Genomic DNA, 17,802 nt, shown 5'->3' with positions numbered 1-17,802 from the left:
TATCTTTCTAGTCCTGGTCAACATAGTAGATCGGATGATCATGGCCGCCCAATATTTTGACTTTTGACTGAAATTCATTTAATTGGGACCCACAGTCTCATCGTTTTAGTTATCAAATGCCACGTGTTATTATAAGCTCTCCCTCTCTCTCTCTCGCGAAATATGTCCAGTACCGTGAAACTCATATTCCCACACTCACCAGCCATGTCTGAACGTTCATGGCTTCTGTAATATTCAGAAAATTGATATCTAACCCTACCTGTCACCGCTTAGCTCGGCTAAACCCTACCTCCATTGCTCGCAGCGAGTATAAGGTTGTCCGGAGCATGAACTCGGAATCATCTCAGCGTATTTTCCAGCTTAAATTCGACCCTTTGACTGGAAACTCGGAATGGGTCGTGGTTGATGAAGGCGAAGATACTGAAAATTCACCTAAGGCCCTTTTATCGTCAACGTCGTATCTTGATATGCTTAATGACTCTCGAAGAAACAGAGCCTTCCGTAAAGCGATCGAGAAAACTGTAACTAGGGCTTGCCATGTTCTTGATATCGGGTACCTTACTTTTGGATATAGTTTTTAGTTCAATATTTAGTCCTGTTGTCCGAATGGGAAGTACTATTTGTGCTTAAATTGTTGTTTGATGAGATAGTTTGATCATATTGGTTTCATTAAGCAAGTGCAAAGTAACTGTATTGGATTTTATGTTAAAGCCTGAACTGGATTTTTATGTTAAAGCCATTGAAATGAACTGAAACGTTGCCCATTGTTAATTTTTATCTAATGCATGGTCAATCATGTGAATTAGTTAATGGCTCTTCCCTAGTTTAGTCAAATTAGTGTTCCTAATGAGTTTATGTTGACCACTGACCCTTCCATCCATCAGTTTTCTCTTATGTTTTTGGTGGACTTTATTCGATTGTGAAGCGGATTCTCAATATTTGTGATCATATGTTTTGAATGAGCACAATGGTTTTTTTGTTTTAGTCAAAATGTTGAAGAGGGATCAGTTGTGGTGTTATACTGTTATTGGTCCAAATGTTTCCCTGGGCATGCAATTCTGCAGTAATTTAGGGTGCTTTAACTTAAAATGTTGTTTCTGAGGCTATTTTGGTCAGGTAACCAAAATGAAATGTCAGATAATTTATGACCTAACTTTTTGTTGGCTTAATTTATGGTATCTACCTCAAAAAGGGCAGCTCAGGAATTTTGGATTGATTTACATTTCCCCGACCAAAATATTACAAAAACTTCAGTTTCCTGCAATGATATGAAACACCCAAAAAGATGTCGGTCGGGTGCCAGCAACTAAAATTTCATGAAACCAACCGAAATAAATAAGTTTATCTGGATTTTATGTTAGAAGAGTTGATAATGCATCCATTCGGTACATTCCTGATACTCATGCATGCTTAAGTTATATAAAATGATTAAGCTCCTTGTTTTAATAGTCTTCCTCATTCTGATACTCGTAACCTTGGCTTAAGTTACCTAAATTTGTTGAGCTTCTTACTTTGTCTCCTGGAATGTATTTTGTGTAGTTACAGTGACAATGGATGCTACGTAATCTAGTTATGTTAAAATTGAAAGGCAATAGTTACCTTTACATCAAGAAACCAAACCAAAAGATATCAGCTATAGTGAACATCTTTACATAGTATTTTCCGTTGTGTTCTTGAAACCTTGGTTTATCTGTTTGATACATCAGTAATCCCTCCGATAGCAGATATGGCCCTTCCCTTTCCAATGCCTCTACTTACTGTTGTAAAGTTCTTTTGTAGTGCCGGAACTGGCTTGTTATCGATGATGGCTGCACGAGCAATGGACTCCATTGATTCACAGAAATGTGCTGGTTCCAAGGGGATGGTGACAGCATATGAGTCTTACCTTCCCATGGTTAAATTGATGCGGAAAGTCTTACGAGTGAATGATATGGAGAAGAATATCCATATCATCCATAAGCGCTCCGATGAACTCAATGCCGGCGCTGGTCTTACATCATGTGCTGATATATTAGTAAGGGGCATGAGTTCTATATTTCCTATTACATATTTAAGCTTCATTGCTGTGGTTTTAAGTATGACTTTACTGGTTTTTTCTGACTGTTGAAAATGATGCTTTTCACTTGGAGGAGTTGATAAAGCTATATCAAGTCCAGTTCTAATCTCCTAACAGAAACAGGAGATCAGAAAACGGGATCACAAGCTTAGGAATCATTGGACAAAAACAGAGAAAACAAAGCAGTTAGGGTTAGGCAGATCAGAAGGGGCTCAATATTCTTTCGATGGAACTTCTCTGCTTACTAAAAAAAAATTCACCAGAATTTATCAAAATCTGAACACTGGATTATGAGTTCTATAAAAATCCTAAAGCTATAAAGATTTCTAATAAACTGAATCAGAACTACACTAGTTGATTAGCAGAATTAAAAATCAAGAACAGAACTTTGAATAGAATAAGCTCTGAAGTAATAACCCCAAGGGGGTTGCTCAGTTGGCAAAGACCAACAACTCACAATTAAGAGTTCATGAGTTCAAATCTCCTTGGGGCCTAACCATCAGGGAAAAAAAAAAAAAAGATCTGAAGTTATAGGAGCTAACAGATTGCGAGTTGACGGAATAGGTCAGGTCTTATAAGTAGTAACAGATTCTGAAGATTAAGATAAAGAACAGCACAACTGCAAGGCATAGAAATAGTTTCGATCTGACCTAAATCTCTATTGTCAGCATAGAATGATAGAGAAGAAAACAGGTCCGGAATCCACCTAAGCCTAACCCAGAATCCATCAGGTACACCACTGAATTCACAGAGGTGAGCACCGAGTCGGACCTAGTTACAGATGATCTGAACTTGTAAACCGCTAAAATAGAGGCAAGACCTGGAGGCCTAAAAATATATTTATGATAATTTATAATCCAGATCTGAAAAAGGAAAAATACAACATAAAGAGACTCTTATCTCTTCGAATTAGCCAGCCAAGGAAGAGTCCTAATTTTATAAAGAAATCTTTAAATAAGACGAAACATGATCCAACCTAGCTAAGGATAACAATAGCAATAAAAAGAGGGGGGGGGGAATAAGACTGTTAAGAAGCCCCCACGAGTTGAACTGGAGAGATTCCTGATGTGATCATGAATCTGAGGTTGTCTAAAACTGGACAGATGAACTGGAAACTGCAGGCTATCATGACAGTTCAGTTCTGTCAAATTCTGCTGTCAGATCTGCTGGAAGATTTTCTGGTCTTCTTCCTCTTCTGGTACGTTGTGTCTGTATCACTTGGTGAGTAGCATGGCTGAAAAATTGCAGGCATGGTGTAAAGGGTAACTGTCTGAATGCAGGCATCAGTAACTTCTTATAAAATAAATAAACAATGGCAGAAGTATGGAATAAGTTACTAGTATGGCAAAATTTGCGAATAATCCCACAAAAATATGAGAACATTCCATATATTTGAAAAATATGCTGTATGTTACGCAGTGTTCAAAATATTTCCATGAATAATATGCAAACCTAAATTATGGTAGTTCATCCATTTGAGGGACTAGGTGACGGGTAGACTGATTAAAAGGCTAGGCTGTAACAGGTCTCTGAATGTTGCGGAGCAATTAAAAATCTTTTGGTGAAAAATGAGAAATGGACATTCATTCAAGCCAATAGTAAGTAATCAAGAGAAGGAGAACAAGAGAAGTGAACTAGTGAAGTTCGATTTCTTCATTTATATATTAAATTTGTACTAAATGATCCCATGCTTCTCACCTATACAGTATACACAAACTTGTATAAAGCAAATAAAAATATTAGAAACAACATTATTTAGAAGGAGAAAAATATGTAAGTAAAATAAAATCGACTGACCAGGGACCTAAGCGTCCAAGGCGCCCGGCTTGTTAAGTTGGAATAAGGTGAGCAACTGCCTAGCCCCTGGAAACCTGCCTGGACACCTAAGCGGTGCTTAGGTGACGCCTTGAGAATATGGCCAATATATGTTGACCTTATCTTTTAATCCTTAAAATTCGAAATTTACCCAAATGTGGCTCAAGTCCACCAAAATATTGAAGTAGATGGTCCAAAATAGTCCATAAAGGGTTGGTCTAGCGAAAGATTAAAGGAAATTGGCAAAAATAAGGATTTTGGGAGTTTCGAAATCTTTCCGTTGAAACACAAATAGCGGAAGAAAATTTCGACGAAATCTCTCGAAATGTTGCATTTTATATTAGGGTTTGTAACGTTTTGGTTTGCTGAAACATTTTGTCATTTCGTCTGAGCCTTGGATTCCATGTGTTTAGTTCCCTTTCTTTTTTTCATCGAAACTTATACGTATCTTCAAAATTTTGAGCTTTGGCTGAAATTTTGAACATGTCCTTATCTATGAAACACCTGGTTTGTCTCTTGCTGCCTGTGTGATTGCAAGCTCCACTTACAAGTTTCTCTGAGTTCTGTGGTATTCAACTTAAAATTTTTGACTTTTTGGCTGAAATTTTGAACATGTCCTTATCTATGAAACACTTGGTTGGCTTCTTGCTGCCTGTGTGATTGCAAGCTTCACTTACAAGTTTCTCTGAGTTCTGTGGTTGCAGCTTAAATTTGAACCATTGTTGAACAGATTGAGTTCCATGACTATTTTTCCTGCCTAATCTCATTCCAACTTGACAAGGACATGAAATGATGAAAGTGCAGTGATTGTCAACCAACTATGCAGCTTTCATTCATATAGATCCTGGGATGACCTTATGCATTTGTATGTTGCTAAATGTCATTGATCCAAAAATGGTTTGCAATATGTTGTCCCTTAAATAAGTTGGGCAGCAACCCATGACTATGGTTGTAGTGTATGACATTAACCAATTGAGCAATGGGTTTAGGCTCTACGGTTTGAAAATCCTGAAAGGGTATAGGATTTGGCTGGCATTTCCACGTGGTTTGGTGTCTTTCAATGAACACTTCCTTTATTTGTAGTATTTGACTGCTGTATGCCAATATGTTTTGGTTCCTTGTCTCGAAGTTCGTTTAGTCCTTTTGATTCCAAATGCAGGTTAGTGAAATACTAGACTCTGAGCTATTGGGTGAAGGACTAATACCGACTCTTCAACATGCACATGATAAGCTATTGGTGGGAAATCCACAAACAGTTCCATACCGAGCAACTACTTATGGCCAGGTGCTCAATCATAACTGAATTTGTGCATTTGTATTCATTTTCCTGAAATTTAATTGGGAATAGCGGATTATATAGAAAAAGACATTGTTATAGAGCATATTCGAAAAGTTTCATATTCCAATGGATCATATAGAGCATCAGCTGGTGACTTTCTCTAACAATACTTTGTGATATTGTCTGGGGAGTTGGTTCATGACTTGAATCAGTTAATTTCATCCTGCTCTTTTATGTGGGGGTGAGTCTGTATGTGTTTGTGCACGTCTGATACTGTATTTCTGCATTTCAGTGGAAGCACTTCAATTTCAAGTTTGTTTTTTAATGTGTATTTTGTTCTGTGCCTCAGTTGGTTGAATGTACATTCTTATGGAAGCTGCATGATTTACACCATAATGAAGCCGAAGCATTTGATAGTGTGCATCTTGCCCCTGCTGGGTTAGAGACAATCATACGTGCCAAATCACAACAATATGCAATGCATTGTGATGCAATATCAGAAGAGATAAGATTGGTATGGACGTCAATTGACTCTCAACCCTTAAGAAGCTATAAAATCCTCAGGAAATGCATGCAGTTTGGTTCTTATTGAGTTTTGTTGTCATCTAGTTATCAGAACCATTCAAAGTTTTCGAATTTGACTTTTGGAAACGACCTGAAAGTCATGGACAAACTGAGATACACATACAGGCAACTTGTGATGGTAAAGTTCATGCTATAGTTTCATGGTAAAGTTTTTAATGATGTAGTGATAATTTTTGTGTTACAACTTTGTCTAGAATGATGTTTACGCAAAGTATTTTAATTTCTTATTCAGGTGGGTACTTCAACTTGATTCTGAAGGGACAGTCTTCTATTCCACTGCCCCAAAATGGATAAGTTCCCCTTCCGGTAGTGAGGAGAAACAAATGGAATCATACTGTGAGTGAAGCATTTATTATTAGTGCAACTGTAGGCACCAAATTTTTTAGGTTTCTCCTTCGGACTAAGGTTTGTTTCTCGAGCTAAAAATGTCCAGTAAATGCTAGACTAAACCAATTTTATTCAAAGTCTTCTACGTAGCATTCATGAGCTTGCTTTAGTGTATATGGAGGTAATTTTTGCTTTAATAGGTGCTGCAGATTGGTGTGACCATTGGAAACAATGTGTTTGGTTCATTCCGGGGTTGGGAATTTCTGTGTCCAAGGATCACCAGGTTCATCTTCAAGCTGTTCATAATGACACTAGCATCTCATATAATCTCGAATATGATGATTCAAGAGTAGTGCTTGGGCCTAATGACTTGCATATCCAAGGTTTTCAGCTTACACTATCACCAGAAAGAATTGGAATATATGGAGACATAGGGTGGAGATCTTCCATGTTAATGGCTGTTAGAAATGCTGTAAGTTCTCCCTCTTGTTATCTTTGTATGTTACCTAAGCATATTTGGTTCAGTACATGTGGATCATTCCCTGCCAAAAAATGGCCATACATTATATTTAAGTTTTTAATCTTCTGCAAGTACAAAAGGTTGAACTCAACTTGTTACTTTTTTTCACTTCCTTCCCTTGCAATATGTTATGATGGAATCTTTGTCTCCTTAACCTTTTGCTTCATCCACCATATTGGTTAACCGTACTAATAGCAACATATATCTCCATTAGTCTATCTCAATGTATTTATCTTGTAGATTATGAGTTATTTGTTTATAAATAAAAGTGGTTTAATAATAAAATGAAAATAAAGAGGTTATGAATACAAGAAAAGAAACAATAGAACATAGCATGTATAATCACAATGGAACTGATTCTCTTATGTCTACGGTATGATTCTTTCTCTGTGGAAGTCGACAACATATTTGATGATCTAAAGATCAGGTTTCTCCGATAAGCGTTTAATGGTGTGCCTCACACAATCCCAGAGAATAATCCTGCTTGTATCTGGCCTAGATTGTTTAACGAGCATCAGATAAGAGTAGAACCGATTAGCTACTAAAATTCCTCTATAGTAAATCAAATAAACTTAATTGCCTTGTATCTTCTTTATGGATACTAGTTCGAAGGCACCAAATACCTCAGATAACTTGGCTGTTCTGCAATTCGAGTCCTTGAAAACCATAGAAATCAACTAGCAGGGTTGGAGTCCGGGGGGGGGGGGAATTTGCTTCTAAAATATGGAAGTCTAGGGGTTAATTAGACAACCAATGATAGTACTAACACTCAGAATAATGGGAGAAGTCAAAGCCCATGTACTAGAGTGTTTAGGGCCTGCAGTGTTGCTGATTTTTAGGTCCTGGCTTCTGCAAATCAATTAGCTCTAAAAACTGGAACTTTGATGGATTTAAATCCAACACAATGGTTCTAAGGCCATGTTTGGTTAAGCTTATGATTCTTGTTTTCTGGGATTCTGAAGAGAGTATAGAACCCAGATTTAATCATCCCCACCCAATCTAAGATTTTGGATTAAAAAATCTGTAGGGTGAGTCATTCTAGAGACCCAAAATCTGCCCTCAGGTGCATTCAGGGTTTAAAGTATCTATTGTATTGTATGGCCATATTGTATTACATTCAGTTATCGTATCATGTATCATATCGGTATCTTTAAAAGGGTTACTATATGATAGGTGTAAAGTATCAGTCTGCATAGTCTCGTATCGGCCGTGTCGGTATCGGTATTGGTGGGCATCGATACGATACGATACGATACGATACAATATGTGATACAAATACTTTTAAAATTGGGTGCATTCTAATATTTGGTTAATTTCTTTCCAGATATTATAACCACTCACCAAAATCCTCCCAAGCAGATTGCCCTTTTATCCCAAGTCCAATTATGACTGAGAATCCATAATCAAAAGCTTATATGCTGCCTTTATAACATCTATCCCATCCCTCCCTTGAAAAGGAAAAAAAGAGCAGCAATAACAGCTTACGTCAACCAGAATAAGCAACCACAAGAAACTCAGCAATTAGAGCAGCACCCAAAGGACTTTGATCCATAGGTGTCAAGGTGCCTAGGCGACCCAAGGCATTGGAGGGCTGCCTAGCGGTTAGATGACATGGTGACTCCTTTTTTTTTTTTTTTTATTTAATTATCCATTATATCTAGTATAGCAATTAGCAATAATATAATTATGTTTACAGCATTTCAGCAAAAGCATTATGTTAGGAACAACATTATTTAGCGGGGTGGGGGGTTGGGGGAAATAACGTAAGTAAACAAGAGAAGGAGAACAAGAGAAGTGAACTAGTGAAGTTCGATATCTTTCCTAGTTTTTTTTTTTTAGGTACTAAATGATTTCATGCTTCTCACCTATACACAAACTTGTACACAAGCCAATAGAAATGTTAGTATTATCTAGAGGGAAAATAAAAACTAAAAAACTTGACCCCCAAGGACCTAGGCATTCCAATGTGCTCGCCTTGTTAGGTTAGAAATAAGGCGGGCGACTGGCCCAACCATGGAAACCCACCCGGACTCCTAGTTGACACCTTGACAACTATGACTCTGACAGATCTACTGAAGAGAGAATGCCATAATGAATAAGCTTCATGATGTGCCTTTGGCATTGATTATTACCCCATATAGACTCACAGTCTGATTCACTACTAACACTTGAACTTCTTGATTAACTCCATCTCTGAGACATCCAAGAGCTAGTGTTCCACTTGCATTATGATATAAAAATAAAAATAAGTCCATCCCTACTTGAACTAAAAACACTGTCAATTGAGTTGACTTTGGTTTCAGGACAATCTCTTACTAACTGTGCTTGTGCCAGACAGCGAGTGCCGATGGCAGACTGTGTTGTACGATAGTTATATGCTTCTGCTTCTTACCAGATGTACAGTCATTCTTTGGGGGTTTGATGGATATTGATTGTTTATATGGTTTCTTTGTTGTGCTATCTATCACCCATGATTTATTGATAATATGTTTTCCCTTGCAGTTGCAGAAGAGGATTCCTTCTTTATGTGTTGTTGCAGATGACAGTGTGTTCTTGTCAATCCTTATTGCATGTCTTTCACCAACATCACATGTAATTTCATTGTTTCCGGGTCTACGGGAGAAGGGTGCTCAGTATTTGCATGCTGTTGCTGATGCAAATGGTTTCTCCATGGATCATTTGAAAATTATTGGGAGGAGAGAAACTTGCTTGACTCTGGAGGACCCTAATCAGGAAAAGGTATGATGCTAATGCCATACTTTTATATTTTAATTGAAAGAAACTATATAATTTAGGTTCTAGATCACCCTGAGGTTATATCTTTGAACAAAATCATTTCTTTTGATGTCTACATATTATGAAATCTTTTCTAATTTAGTATTATTTCATTCTTGTGTTTGGTTTGGGTTCTACAATAAGCAGACCTCTGATGCATTCACAATTATGATGTGGTTATCTATAGCCCCCTCCGTAGGCAAAGAAAAAGAAAAGGGGGTCTTCGGTTTGTGTTCAGCAACACCACAGATCCATTTCTGATGTATTTCACTATTATGATACAGTTACCTGTAACAATCCCCCTCCAGGAAAAAAAAAAAAAAGATGAGTGGCTTTGATGGAAGAAGCAATTTCTAAAATTCCTTCGAACTGCAATACAACAATGACACAGCTCAGCCTTATCCCACAGAACTTCGGAAAAAGCTTCCAAAGAGAAAATAAGTGCCCATATAGAGTTGAACAAGTGATAAAAATCCACTCTATTCACCCAAAAACTATCAACTTATTGTTAATCTGTTCATTCTCCATATCACCAAAGCTTTTTGAAAGAACTGCATTACGTACAAGAAAAATTGAGTAAGCATATACCTCTCGGGAATTTGCTGAATGCATGAGTTGCTTGTTCTCTGTGGTGAACTATTTACTGCTTAATTTGGTGAACGATACTAAGTGACTTCATCTTGTGTCGGTAGGTTGATCTGTTAGTTGGAGAACCATTCTATCATGGAAATGAAGGGATGCTTCCATGGCAAAACCTGCGGTTCTGGTAATAATATATTTTCTACTCTTTTCACTGTTTGTGTTTTATTATATGTGTATTTTTTGTCAATGTAGGGGAAAAATCAAGAGAAATTACATTAATGCCGAGTGGGGATTGGGGAACCTTTTGTTTGGTAAGTCAAAGAAGAATTTTCTTGAGAAGAGAAAGCTGAGAAAGGGAATGAGAATAGGTAAAGGGCCCAACAAAAATTATACACTATATAGCCATCCAACCTTAGACAAAAGGACAATGCACAAGTATTCCCAGGTCCTATGCAATAAGAGTCCCTTTAATACCTCAGCACTATTAATGCAACCCTAGGTTTCAAAACCCTACTTTAGGTTGCTATGGGCCCACCAATGTTATAAAAATCAAATAATAAATATAGTGGCAATTTTGTAGTATCGTACTTTATCGGTACGCATCATACCATATCGGTTCGATACACACCGATATGTACTGATACATCTCTATACGACTATATGTACCTATACATGAAGGAAATTTAAAAAAAGCCCAAATGTACATGTCGTACTGTATCGTATGTATCAGTATGTATCGTACGATACATACCGATATAGTATGATACCCACGATACGATATGGAGTCCAGTTTTTTCCCTGAGCGTATCAGCATGTATCGTGCCGATACGGTACGATACGTACCAAATACCAATACTTTTAAACCATGGTGGCCATACCACTAACAGGCCCATACAGTTAAAGTGGTGAAATCATAGGTTCACACAGTGGCAGCATGCACAGCGAACTTTTTGGAAGGCTTAAGGTGGAAATGGGTAGAGCAATCCACATGAGAAACATAGTTCATCGAGTCACCTTTCCAACGCCATTTGAATCGCGTCGTTCCGAAGTTGGATGAAGAAGTTATGGCAGTTCTTGCACAAATGTGTAGAAAAGAACCGATTTGAGAGAGGGTTAAGTGAGTTTGGAGGATTTTGATATGCTCTCTGCCAAAATTTCCTGACCAAAGCTTTTGGCTCAAGTATCTTACCTCTCTCCTGACATTTTTTTCGTTCTCAGCTCGGCTAAAAAATTGAGCTAAAACCTCGTTATTTGTGTTAGATTGCATCTTTTGCTATATGAGAGATGAAGTGGATCGAGTTACGGTGCACTGTTATACACAGGAGCAAAATCTGAGCAGCTGAGATGTAGCCACATCACTGGATTCCATTTCCGAGGCTGAGAAGGGCGCACGCAGGCGTGGGTTTGGATGACGCCCTGGATTCCATCGCAAACATTATAATTGGTCGGGCACATATAGTTCTGTCCACCGGCGCTAGACAGAATCGATCTGCTTTGGTGTATGACGGAGCACCAAGATTGAATCAAGCAGGGATGTTAAGAAAGAGAGAAAACAGTGCAATCAGCCAGTAGTGCTCATGTGGGGGAGCTGCTCAACAACTTGCAGAATATCTCAACTTCAAATATTTTATTCCATTCAATCTCCCCTCAATTCTTGGGTTTCATTCATACATATAAGGAGAAAAAGACTCCTTAATCATATCCTGAGACTGAAACTAAATTATATCTCTTGTGACTCCTATTGTTGGCTAACAAACATATAATAATTATAAGAATAACCCCATAAAAAATACCCTAGATATCTCTATGAACCAACAACCAGGTTTGATCCTGGTTTTTTCATGGTCTGGGTTCCCAGATTGCGTCCAGCCGTGGAAGTGCAACTGCAACTGCAACTGCAACTGCAACACCTTTGCAAAAAATTGTCCCATTGGGATCTGATATTAGAAATACTAGCAGCCTTAGGTTCTGGAGATTGAGTGGCCCACCAGATAAAATTATGCTTATCCTAGTTACTACCATGTGCACCAGCACAGCATGATGTTTGAAGGCCCATCTTTTCTGGCTCTCCAAATAAACCAGATAATTGATCCAATAATACACATCCACAACCTCATTATGTTGCCCTTCAGAAGCTGATTCTGCCAACTCCAGGAAATAGCCCAAAAATCAGGCAGGAACTCTCTCTTGTTAGGGATTTAATTTCCTTCCACACCTCAGCAAAAGAAAAGTCATGCAATACATGGGGGATTGTTATCAAGATATGCACACATTGGCAGACATGGCCTCTAGAAATCAATCAGATCAGCTGAAAATTCAATTTTGTTCTCTTTTCTAGACATAGCAGCCATTTGGGATTTGCCTAGAGAGGAATATTATTTTCTTGAGTACCTGGTAACTAGGTTGTCTGCACACATGGGGTTAGAACTTTAACCAATGCAAACTGCAACCCACTATTTGTACGCAACTGCATGGGTATGCTATTCTCATATGCATGGGAACATCTTCCACAATGTAATGGAAATGGATGTGAGATTTTTGGAGAATTTTTTAATTCATGTAAAATTCATTTTGAATGCAAAAGTGAAGATCAACTTCATGAATATAACATGCTATCCTTGTGCTTCTCAAAGGGATTAACCTGATGGCATTGTTTATTGTCAATGAATGTTCTACCTTAGAATGAGAATCAACTGCATACGACAGGTGCATAGCTACTTGTCTAAAAGGTTTTTGATAAAATGGGGGGAAGTGTAAACTTGCCTCTCATTGTCCCTGCACTTGAGGTCAAGGATTTCCTGAAGTGGAAGTTCTTCATGGTTGGAATTGGATAGTATAACAGGTTCTTGACATAGAAATAAGGCTGATATGGAGAAGGAATCAATGAGAGATAAGAAAGGAGAAAGAGATTCATCATATTCGACTAGCCTCTCTTGATGTATTCTGGCAAGTTTCTATAAGAATAATGATCTGTCATCTGTGTGTTGTGTAATAAAAGATAGAATACAATCTACTAAGCTTCTCATACTCTTCCCAGTAATTAAAGTGGTGTAATTATTCTCAGACCCTATTTCAGAATTGAAAATAATTCCGGGTATCACGATCCTTCTTCCTAAAGGAAGAGAGTAAACATCGTGTCTCAATCAATGTGCTGCATGGTTTTCTTCAATCAAATGAATTGATGAGAAATTTCCTTGGATACCAGTTTTCCTTCCTGGAGTGGCACTCAACCTGTGCATTTCTTTCCTCCCCGTTGAAGATTTGATGAGATGCCTATGGCCTATGGTTGTGCAGCAATATGTCCTAATGTTTGAATTCTGAGTTTCCAATCATGGTGCATTTGTTCCTTTTATTGTTTTTGTCTTGCCATCCGTACTGTTCTGTTTATGTACCATGATTTTGACCTTATTGTTCTTGATAAATATACAAAATTATTCACCTCTACTATGCTGGAGCTTTTAGGATAAGTGGTTGCAGCATGGGTATTAGAGTACGGGTCTTTTTGTTATCCTCCCTAAGTTTTTTGTCCATGTGTAGAGCCAGGCACGCCGAAGCTACATGTGAGGAAGAGGGTTGATATGTTGGGAATTATAGTCCTACATCGGTTTGTTCAGGTTCTTGGTGCCTTTATATACTTGAGAAGCTCTCTCCACCAAGTGCCTTCAAGTTTTGGGTTTGACCCTCCAACATGGTATTAGAGCCAGGAGGTTAGGTGTTTGATCCTTGAGGGTTTGTGCTGGGTGGTGTTGTACTCATAGTTTTCACAGTGTCTAGGTGACCCAAGGTGTTGGAGAGGGCCTGGCACAAGGCAACACCAACAAGGCAACCAAGGTGGCCTAGGTGATCAAGACGCTCGCCTAGGTGACCATAGTTGTTTGGATGCCTGGACTCCTAGGCGACGCCTTGATTTCTGTGGTTGTATCCCCTTGGTGCCATGTGATGGTGTAACTTGCAGAGCCATGTATGTGTGTGTGGCCCTACAGGGTCGCCCGGGGGGGGGGGCTGTTGTGTGTTGATATACATTGTTTTGGCCCCTTAATGGCTTTGGGATAAGCAATTATAACTTACTAAACATACATGGTTTCGGAAATAAGACTAGAATCAACAAAATTGGCCAACACCGATTTAGTCTTCGACTAATGCCAATTCCTGAAACCTATTTTGGAATCGGCAATGAATGCTATTTGGTCTTCATTTTTTCCATTTTTTTCCCTTCTTTTAGTTCGTAAATAGAAGAAAATGAGTGAAACTTCCCTCTCATAGCAAGATCTAGTGACCTTTTAAGTCTTTTGAATAAGAAACTTCGAAAAGTTGTAGATCTGTGGAAATCATTGCTTCTTATTCCTGATTCCAGTTTCTAGGATTCTGGTGAATTCTGATCCAATTTGAATTAATTTAATGGAGGCTGATCTTGTGTCCGATTCCTGGTTCTTAAATCTTGCTACTAAATTTTCTCGTTGAACGTGGCTGGTGATTATAACATGTATTGTCTTTAGATGACTGATAAAAAATCATGACCATCATTAAGTATTGATGTTCTGAGTTATCATGTTTTTCAGATGAAATAGCTTATGTCTTTTTTTTTTTTTTTTGTCATTTTGAAACTGTATGAAGGAAGGAAAGGACCATGATGGACTCGGTCTTATCAAAGGATGCACAGATCATTCCTTCTAAAGGAATTTTAAGGGGTTGTGCCATGTCACTTCCAGTGAGTTGGTTTTCTCTTTATACTTGCTTGAATCTTGATGCATATGTTTTTTTAATAGATGTATGTACTTAGATTGGAAACTTCACGTGCAGGATTTGTGGAGAAGTCGTTGCTGCCTGGAAACTATTGAAGGATTTGATCATTCAGTAGTAAATACTACTTTAGGGGCTTGTGGTGATTTACCTGCATCACTAGAATGTCCTTGCCTCCCTTACTTTATTTGGCAGTGCGGGGAAACTACAGTAATTAATCTACAAACAAGATGTTTATCTGCTTTTGTTTCTCAATTGTTTTTGAGGGACAAAGCTGTATTGTTTCTAGAATCTCTAAATGATAGCTTAAATGATGGGTGATAATGCAACTGGTGTCAATATTTTTTTCAGGCACTCAGTGAGGTATTTACAGTTATGGAGTTTGATTTCTCAAAACCTCTAAGTCCATGTTCTGGGAAAGCCAAGGTAATGTCTTACCTTTTCAATGGGTGTTTGCGTATCAGTTGTGCCTTTGTCACAGGGAAGCACTGAAAACCATTACAACACTTAACTACATATTTCTTTTTGGGAACCTGGAGATTGGGCTCTAGTTCTTATCCCATTTGATGTATGTTCCAGGTTGGATTTGTCAAATCCGGTACATGCCATGGATTCACACTTTGGATTGACTGGCTGTTGGATGCAGACAACTCCATTGTGTTGTCAACAGGACCAGGTATGCTTTATTTGAACTTAATACATTGATTTGGTATTCATCACCTTTTCACCTCATCCCTTCCTCTCTCTCTCTCTCTCTCTCTCTCTCTCTCTCAGCTGCATTGCTAGATCATATTAACTAAATTGGCGGCAACAGAGCATTTTACAGCTTTCAACCAACATTTGAATTCTCTTTTAAGTGTTTCGAGAATCTTTTTTCTTTGCAGAAACCAGATACTGGAAACAAGGAGTAAAACTTCTGAGTAAGCCTGTGGCAGTTGGTATCAATGGATCATGCAGTATTGACAAATTTTCTTCCACCGAGATTGAGGCTTCCTTCGACTCGTTAAATGGAGAACTTGTTATAAAACATGCTTTCTTATGACTGGGGAGTACAATATCTGCACATGTTTTTGGTGCCCTAGATGGTTTCTTCTTCCCCCTACTCATTCTTTTTCTTAGTGTGATATTGGATCTCAGTAGTTCTGCATACAAATTAGTAAGGTGAGAAGAAAGCAAATTTTTTAAAGTTGTTGAAAAGTAAGTGAAAAAAAAAAAAAAAAAAACAGATGTTAAGTTTTATATTGGGCTACATTCTTTTCTTTACCTTCAGGTTATGTTTGGAAGCCAAGAAAAGAAAGAAAAACATAACAAGACAAATTTTATGTTGGAAATTGAGTAAGTCCCCTCTCTCTCTCTCTCTCTCTCTCTCTCTCTCTCTCTCTCTCTCTCTCTTTCCACATAAGCCACTTCTTGTTTGATGCTGTTGGTTCTGGTGACTTATGCCCTAAATTCGAAAATCCATTGGAAAAAACATTGGATCTTTGGAATATCTTTCATTGGGTCCCAACTCCCAGGGTTTTGAAAAGGGTATCGGGGATCCTTACCCCAAAAAAAAAAAAAAAAAGTGTATCGGGGATAGAATCGGTCAGTGCTGATTCCGGCTCAATTGATATCGGAATTGGCCTGAATTGTTCTGATCCAACTGACTCTGTCATTTTGTGCTAAAAACCGTATCAGCTGTGAAATTGGCCTTGGAATCGATCCGATCCAACTATTTTTAAAATGGTTTAAAATCAGCCGGATCGGTGACTGTCAACTCTGATCCAGCTTGGGCGATTCACCAATCCGATCCCAATTCTTAAAACCATGTTAGGTCCTGCCTCGCTAGGGTCATGAATGATTTTTGGACATTTAACATTCCATGAGTGACGCCCTCACAATAGTATCACCAGACGTCACCCCAGTGGTGGAATCACCAATGCACTCTGAAACATCTAGCCAAAAAAGAAAAAAAAAAAAAAATTGTGAAACTGTGCGGTGGGCCCGTGCCAACTCAATTTTGCAGAGTTCATGCAACATTGGAGAACGCTCATCTTTCCTTGATTTTTCTCTATAGTTGTGTGGCCATTCCCTACACTTTTTTTCTTTGCCTTCGGTGCATTAGTGAATTCATGATGATAAGTTCAAAAACTACAATAAATGAGAGAATTGGAGTCTTTTTTTTTTGTTATTTGCATCCTATAGAATTACCCAAGTGGACTTTACTCACACACACAAGAAGGGAGGGGAAGGGGAAGGGGAAGGAAATGCGTGTGATAGGAGTTGATCATTAGACCGCAAACCTGACGTCTATTCTACCAATAGAAGTTGCAACCAGTGCGCTATGTACTAGATTCACAAAGAATTGAAGTGTGTCATTCACAATCTCCAAGATAATTAAAAAAAAAAATTAAAAGAAATTAAAAAACTAAAAAAAAATAAATGAAGAAGGGAGTGTGTCATCCAAAAGCACCAAGATAAATGAAAGCATTGGAGTGACATCCTTGCGAAGTTTCTTGTGATGCAAATGAAGATTCATATATAAATTGAATAATTCAGAAGTTGACTTCTAAACTCTTCCAGACTTCTAAAGCTGTGGCCGTCCACTTCATTAACAATGGCTTTTTTTTTTCTCTAAACGCTACTCCATGAAATCCTCATGATGAAGATACATAGGGATCTGAACTGCGGAGTAGGATAGTGTCAACTCAAGGATGAATGAGCACTGCATGGATCACTGTGGTTTGGCATTATCTAAAATTTTAAGGGATAATTTCCCTGTAATGACAGAAAATTGTTTTCTTTTTACAAGATTTTTTTTTTTTTTTTTATTTTCATATTTTTTCCATCTCTAAATGTATGGGTCCCATGTGGTTCATACATTTTTTCTTTTTATAAAGACAATCATTGGTGTGGTAGGGACCTTGTTTTCAAAGAAAGTAGATAACAATTATCACAATTTAAAACAAAAATACATGCAGGGTTCATGCAACCTTGGAGGAAGCTTGTCTTACTTAGAAATTTACCCATAGTTGTGGTGTCCGTGTCTAACACTTGACAACTATAGGTTATTCATGACAATAAGTTCAAACATTAAAATAAAGAGAGAATTGCAGCATGCCATCCACAAGGTCTTCAAAAAAA

The 17,802-nt window shown here is 38.0% G+C and overlaps 1 protein-coding gene across 3 annotated transcripts; it reads left to right on the top strand.

Annotated features, from left to right (window-relative positions):
• Positions 1-161: 161 nt before the first annotated feature.
• On the top strand, positions 162-16,018 carry LOC122086984 (protein arginine N-methyltransferase 1.6). 3 transcript variants are annotated; one of them, XM_042655925.1, is made up of 14 exons: positions 162-553; positions 1,780-2,014; positions 5,031-5,156; positions 5,500-5,664; positions 5,760-5,878; positions 5,968-6,071; positions 6,272-6,534; positions 9,085-9,321; positions 10,050-10,123; positions 14,554-14,647; positions 14,740-14,889; positions 15,031-15,105; positions 15,259-15,355; positions 15,564-16,018. In XM_042655925.1, the coding sequence occupies exons 1-14, from the start codon at positions 219-221 to the stop codon at positions 15,719-15,721; spliced, it is 2,232 nt and encodes a 743-aa protein (XP_042511859.1). In that variant the 5' UTR covers positions 162-218; the 3' UTR covers positions 15,722-16,018. The 3 variants fall into 3 exon arrangements, with proteins under 3 accessions (XP_042511859.1, XP_042511858.1, XP_042511860.1); XM_042655924.1 differs by having other exon boundaries at positions 6,263-6,534; XM_042655926.1 differs by having other exon boundaries at positions 420-553; positions 1,769-2,014; positions 6,263-6,534.
• Positions 16,019-17,802: the final 1,784 nt, after the last annotated feature.

Source organism: Macadamia integrifolia, chromosome 8, assembly GCF_013358625.1.
Source record: "Macadamia integrifolia cultivar HAES 741 chromosome 8, SCU_Mint_v3, whole genome shotgun sequence".
Classification (NCBI taxonomy): Eukaryota; Viridiplantae; Streptophyta; class Magnoliopsida; order Proteales; family Proteaceae; genus Macadamia; species Macadamia integrifolia.
This window is presented reverse-complemented; position numbering and strand designations above follow the sequence as displayed.